Here is a 7,373-nt window from a genome sequence, read left to right as displayed (position 1 = left end):
AATTTTTTCTTTGCCTTTTATAATTGTTCTGACCGACAATTCCGGTAGATCAAACTTCTTTGCCAATTCACAAATTTTCATTTTTGTATCGAAGTCTTTAATAAGTAAAGTCAAATGAGTTAAATGCATTATTAACGAAGCGTTCAAAAAGTTTAACGAAATAGGAATAATGATGATGTCATTCTCGTTTAATTCATTCGACTTTACGAACATACCCAATGTTAACTTTACATTCCAAAGATAAAGTTTTTCTTTTCTTGTTTGATGCAGAAGAATTAGTTCTACTTCGTTTGGATGACATAGTAGAGTCTCTCAAGTCTCCGTAGATATAACAAGCACAGAAATAAATAACACTAAATAAATTGTAGCTATGTGTGGATTCCATGCAACACATCCAAACATGTAAGCTGAACAATAGTGTGGGGGGAGTGAGTAATCAAGGGTTGCGTGGTGCTCAAACAAAAGACGAATCGACGAGATTTGAAAATCATGTAACTCCGGGTTTGCGTAAGTTGGGGTAGCGTAAGTCGAGGTATTACTGTATATATTTATTTTGGCTTGCAAAACATTAGCTTCAACAAGTTGGAAAGTGAGATCAAGTAAGAAAGAAGACAGGCAATCATAAAACAGGATAAAAATTAATTTCTAGCATTAATTCAAATAAGAATTTAAGTGGGAAAATATTTAACAGTAATTAAGTTGATCATTGAAATCAAAACTATACCAATTTAGTATTAAGCTAGTATACAGTATTTTATTTTAATAGGCTACTTTGTACAAATAAGTCAGATATACATCATTTGGATCTCATAAAACAAAACTATTCGACTATAATAATATTATAGCTCAATAACAACAGTTTGTTATTTATTCATGACATTAGATTAGTGGATTTCTTGTTTATATGTATACATACATTCTATATATATATAGAGAGAGATGGAAATGTGTGAAAATTGCTTCTTGCAATGCCAAAACTTTAAGAAAAATATTAATACTGTTTATTGGCATTATTATTTTTTACTTGAAACAATACTACAAGTACTTTCAGCAAATTACAGATTGTTTTTTTCAGGCATATAGAATAATGGAACCTTACAATTTAAAATATATGTTAATGTGTTCCAAAAGACAAATTTAAAACATATTCCATAGGCTGTGTCAATACATTGAAAAAAAAAACAATAATAATAATAAAGATAGAAATAAAAAAGATTGGGGGTGCAAAAATGTTTAATTTAGAATTAATTTGAACAAAAATTATCAGGCTAACCTCTTATATAATGTGTGCCATATTGCTGGAAGGTTGAGTGAAGGTTCATTACACAAATTAAGCGTTGTTATTTAAATTGACTCCCATATGAAAATGACCCTGCAATCTGAGCACTGTTGAAGTATGGTGGCATCAACCCATAATACATTGTAACCATTTTCTAAAGTGTTTCTGGCAAGTTTGGTAGAGGTTCTGCAATTTTTGATGTCTCGACGCTCTTGAAAGTGGCTAGCCAATTTTCTAGTTGTGGTCCCTAATATAAATTTATTCTCTATGGAAGAAGAAAAGGAAAGAAAGATTACCTTCCTAGATTTGTCTATACACAAGACTTACATGCAGCTTGGGATCTCAGTACACCACAAGTTTGAACTACTCCCTTACATCATACCAGCCAACTTTTTCCAGCCTCTCGAATATGTAAATGCAGCCATTGCTGTTCTTATTGACAGGACATATTTATACCCTTTGTCACTCTTGCTTATACACAAAGAATTGAGTCAGGTTGTTACAGCAGTACACAATGCTGGTTATACAACATCCAAATTCAAGTACATCTATAATTTTTACCTCAGCTCTTTTCCCACCAACTGCTTTAAGATCTGATGACAAAAAGAAGAGTTGGATGTTTGTTCAACCATCCATTCCATATTTGGGGGGGGCATTGCACATTGTATTGTATCTGCTTTCAAGAGACATGGCATTGTACAGTATTTCCTATAAAACTGTAAATTTCTCTGTGCAGATTATTATGTAAAGATAGGGATAGCTATATCCTTTTGGAGAAGTCAGGGATCTACATAGAACTAAAAGATAATAGAATATAATGTAGAATGGAATTTGAATTAACTCAAACAAGATCATAATGAGAATAACAAATAAAATAAAAATAAATAAAGATATAATAAAATAAAAAATAAAACAAAAAGAACACAAAGATATCCTTTGTATAAAAAAAAACAATAATTATGTTGGATCAAGATTTAAGAGGGGTTTAATGTGATATTAAATATCAGTTTATGAAGCATATTATGAAACCCAAACAGTTAACCAGAACAATAAAAATTAAAATTGTAAATTAAAAAAGACTTTTTTTAATTATTTGAAATTTCAATTCGCTGCTGTTTATAAAAATTTCAACACAAAGACGTGAGCTATTCAAGGGAAATTTATTTCACAGATTACTTATCTTACAGTAGATAATTAAATTTACAGAGCTATACAGAGTTGTACTGGAATAAAATTCAGTGCTTTGTAAAGCCAACAAGAGCGGAGACGACGGTCTCTAAACATCGGAACATTGAACGAGAGGTTATGAATTTGCTCTTGGGGAATGTTCTGCCAGACTGATTCTATGCGTACGACTCAAAGCTAGTGGATACGCATGGTAACTACTGAAGGGCTTGATGGACCAGTCGCTATATTACTATATCCAGAGTATATTCCATCAGGGACAAATCTGACCAACGTGCAGGTCAGGAAATAAGCTGTTTCTGTCGTTCTTGAAGAACATATGGACATTCTATACAATATGTGGGCGAGGATTGTTATACTGAAAGAGAGCACCAGAAATCAGTCGAAGTAATGGTACTACTTCAGCCTTTAAAACATCGTCATGTAGCGCTGCCTGCTCAGGAAACTTGAAACGGGTATGAGACGAAGTTGCGTATTCAATGGTATGGCAACCCAAACTCACGACACTGAACGTACGGCTGGTGTAACGTTTCTTAATGTACGCTTTCATATGCCTGCCATTCACCATGTCTCTAAACAAAGATGCAACTATCATAATGCCTAGTATTTTCAGAAGAGTTATAATTTAATGTATCAGTTATCAATGAGCCTACCAACGTGGTACCATTGCAGTCTATGGTCGCAGATCAAAGGAAGTCACAGTAATGGGTGATGAACAAACATCCTTCTCAGAATCAGCCTTCGACGGAATCAAACAATACTGCAGAATCCTAGATGTTGCTACGTGGTCTGTCAATGCCATATAAGTAAATGTATCTGTTCTCCCGTGCAATCGTGAGAATTTGCGGTCTTGTTCCATGACCACAGAGTCCTCCTCTGTCCACTGGTGACATATTCGCACTACTGTACTGGTATTTCCCAAATTAATGGCAATTTGAAGGTGGGAAAGTCTGAAACGTGTTAGTAGCGCGATCTTCTTCGGCAACGAGGATGGTTGGTCAGTAGGAATACTGTCACGACTAAATTTCGCTTACCAGCGGCCAAGTGGATAAAATCCCTGAACATTGAGAGTTGGTCGCGAGTTCGTACCTAACCAACAGGGTTTTCTTCACGTGTCTAATAGTTAGGTTAGTTTTTCGTAGAAAGTCCTCCCGAAAGACAATCTTTGTAGACAGTCCACGCTGTTGCCTTATTCCATCAATCCAATCCAACGACTGCGCTCACATCAATTACTGATCAAATCATTGTGTCCAATACAGGGAAATTTAGAGCACTGTTCCCAAACTTAATTTGTATATGCACTGTAAATGTAATCATTTACATATTTCACCCTGATGTGCTCATTTTGCAAATTTTAAGTCATTTCGATTTGTTTTTCAAGATATTGCAATTTTCACAAACAACAAGTGAATATATGAACGATGTTTACTGCGTCAAAATGTCAATATCATTTTTTTATTTTATAAGAAAATAANGGATAACATAACACAAAGATATTTTAAATTGAAAATTTATATACATATGATACTTTTAGTCTATATAATAATAATATTTTTAGGCTGCCTTTGCTACATTTCAAGAATTAGATGAACAAATTGATTTTGTTGCTACAAAAGTTGTACATTTAGGAGACCAGTTAGAAAGTGTCAATACTCCAAGAGCAAGAGCTGTTGAGGCTCAAAAACTTATGAAACATTTTGCAGAATTTTTAAGTCCAGGACCATTAACCTCAGAAATACTAACAGATCAGTTTAAGGTATAGTGTATATATATATATATAAATAACAATAGTAGTTTTTATAAAATAATTTTTACATCTATATTTTGTATTTTATTATAATGTTTTAATACATTTTCAGTTGTATGAAGGGGCAGATGTGATTCAAAAACTACATTTAATTTCTCAAGAATTGCCTGTGGAAAAGTAAGTTAAAAATTTGTTGATTGTTTTAGAGTTCTGATAACAAGAAAATTAACATATCTTATTTATTTCTTCTTTTGAAGAAGTAGGAATATTTAATATATTAAAAATAATGTAGTTTAAGAATTTCAATACTATTTATATAAATCTAAGTTGCACTTCAGCAATTATTCAGAATTATTTTAAGTTATTCTGTTTAATCATTCTTTTACTTAGAATTATTTGCATTTCATTAAGTTAAATTTTTATTGTTGATTATGCCATATTTTATTTTGTAAGATTAATGTTGATTTTCTTTTTAGATTTGATAAAGCACGTAAAAGAATTGCTCAGAAGTATGATGAAATTGAGCGAGCATTGATTGAGGAATTTGTCAGGGCACATAGAGCTGACGATAAAGTCAAAATGAAAGAAATTGCTAGCATTTTATCACATTTTAAAGTAATTATTTTTGTTACTGTTTTAAATAATTGCAGATACTTTAGATGTTAATTAAGATATTGTTTGTTTTTTCTTTCTGTATATTAATACAGTTACATTAAAACAAATTAATTTCAGGGTTATTCTCAATGTATTGATGCCTTCATAGAACAAAGTCAAATGGTAATTTGATTTTTTCTTACAAATGATCATTTTATATAATTTATTTACTTATTATTATAATAATTTTGATAAATAGGGAGCATTTATAGGAGTAAATATTTTTAATGATATTGTGCCATTATGTGCAAAGAGTCAAGTAATTATAGAAGAAGTATTTACTAATCCAGAACAAGTAATGGCAAAATTTGTTCTTAATATATTTCATGGAAAATTACAAGTAAGTATTGTTATACATTTTTTTATTATTTAAGTTATACATAAATTATTGTCACTTCTGTTAAAACTTTCTACATATTAATTTTAATAAAATTAAATGTTTCATCAAACTTAATTTAATGTTTAAATACTATAGTGATTTGAATAATTTATTAATGAAGAAATTAGTATTTTTTGAGAAATACAGAATATTTTCTTCAAATTTATCTGCTAAAGATGATTATATACATAACCATCCTCTTGCAAAACAGCAGGCATGAAGCAGTTTGTTTATATTTACAACTGTTATTCTCTTTGGAAAACTTACTATTTTCAAATGAAACTTTGTAATTCATAGAAATTTTATTCCAATATTTTTGATAACATTTAATATATTCTACTAAGATGCTGTCAAGGTTTAAATTAATTATCAAAATTAATTTATAAATTGAAAATTAGCATTGTGTAATTAATAGTTTTTTACTAACATAAAAATGCAGCTTTTATGGCTTTTGCAGATTTGCAGTGTTTAACATTTTTAAGTATGTTCATTTTGCATATATACCCAGTTCTGTTTTTCATGCACTGTGTTTTTATATGATTTTGATCTAACGTGAATTAGAAATAACGATACAAAGTCAATCATACATCTAGAAAAGATATTTTATATATTCTCTCTTGTACTTACAAAAATAAAGAACAACATTCTTAGAATATTTTTCTTTATTTGTTATTTGCATTCTTGATAAAGAAAAATATTCTAAGAATATTTTTTTTTATCAAGAATGCAAAATCTGATAGATTCAATATAATTTCAAAACAAATGAAAATTTCATATATACATGAATGGATCAAGAATAGTTTTTATTTTTCAAAATTTTTAAAATTTTAACACACAAATAATTACCAAAGTTAATCATACAAAATAACATACATACAAGAAAGACATTGGCCGTACATGAAGTGTTTAGCTGGCAGAAAAGAGGGTAAGGGGAAGAAGGAGGGAGAGGAGATAGACAGTAGAGAAAGGTAGGATCCCTCTGAACAGTGTACATAAGGCTACAGTACCCTCTGTTTGATATTGGCGTGCAGTTTTTAGGCTGCAAGGCCGTAGTCCCTCCGAAGGGTCTAAAAGAAAACCTGAATGTAGCGAATACTAATAATTGAGTGCTGCCACAAATAGCTAAGTGTTAAAGTTAGTGCCAAGTGGCTGTTAGTAGAAAGACTTATATCTACTTAATACTAATAAAACAATGTGATCACGAATCTTAATACTACTTAACAGCTAATAGACAGCACAAAAAGCAAACAAACACAATGACAAACTAGACAAGACGAACGGACTGACAGAGACAAACAAGCAAGACCCCAAAATTTTTATTTTTTATTTATTTGAAACATACAGAACAACAATCATCATCCAATTAATTAAAACTGANTTTGGGGGGGCATTGCACATTGTATTGTATCTGCTTTCAAGAGACATGGCATTGTACAGTATTTCCTATAAAACTGTAAATTTCTCTGTGCAGATAACTGTGACTTCTGGTTTGTATTGGAAGTTCATATATAATTAATTAGGGTCTCCTGCCCCTTAGTTTTCCATATCTGGTCTTGAATTTCATTTATCTAACATTGTTCTTGAGATTAAGGAAAGACAGACAGACAGAACAGTGGGAATTTACAGGTTTACAATTTATATATAATCAGCCAAAATAAATGCAACGCAAAATATATGCAAGCCAAAATAAATATATATACAGTAATACTCCGAACTTATGCGATAGGTGGGACCGAGCAGTAACCGCGTAAGTCGGGGTATAATTTCGCATATAAATACTGTACATATAAAAATTTTTAATTGGGGCCGGAGGCTAAAGAAAACAATAATTTAGAAAAAAATGTTTAATAAAATCTTAGATAATACATATGTATAACAAAATAGGCCTATATTATTTTACAATTTTTCACATTTACTTGATTACTATGCCATAATTTTAACATTGTTTCCATCTCAGCGATAATACTGCGACGTTTACGAATGATGCTTGAATTTAAAGATTGAGCATTTTTCACAGCTTCGAGAATTTTTTCTTTGCCTTTTATAATTGTTCTGACCGACAATTCCGGTAGATCAAACTTCTTTGCCAATTCACAAATTTTCATTTTTGTATCGAAGTCTTTAATAAT

The 7,373-nt window shown here is 30.8% G+C and overlaps 1 protein-coding gene across 1 annotated transcript in view; it reads left to right on the top strand.

The window, feature by feature from the left end:
* LOC111620096 (exocyst complex component 5-like) overlaps positions 1-7,373 on the top strand; it is a 49,434-nt gene that overhangs the window by 20,184 nt on the left and 21,877 nt on the right. The window contains exons 3-7 of the mRNA XM_023361940.1: positions 4,023-4,220; positions 4,324-4,388; positions 4,688-4,826; positions 4,944-4,988; positions 5,065-5,205. Of these exons, the coding sequence (XP_023217708.1) occupies positions 4,023-4,220; positions 4,324-4,388; positions 4,688-4,826; positions 4,944-4,988; positions 5,065-5,205 (588 nt within the window). The remainder of the gene's footprint in view (positions 1-4,022; positions 4,221-4,323; positions 4,389-4,687; positions 4,827-4,943; positions 4,989-5,064; positions 5,206-7,373) is intronic.

The sequence above is a fragment of the Centruroides sculpturatus genome, unplaced genomic scaffold (genome assembly GCF_000671375.1).
Source record: "Centruroides sculpturatus isolate CEXI.00-Female unplaced genomic scaffold, Cexi_2.0 scaffold131, whole genome shotgun sequence".
NCBI lineage: Eukaryota > Metazoa > Arthropoda > Arachnida > Scorpiones > Buthidae > Centruroides > Centruroides sculpturatus.
The sequence above is the reverse complement of the archived record's forward strand: the minus strand, read 5'-3'. Positions and strand labels throughout refer to the sequence as shown.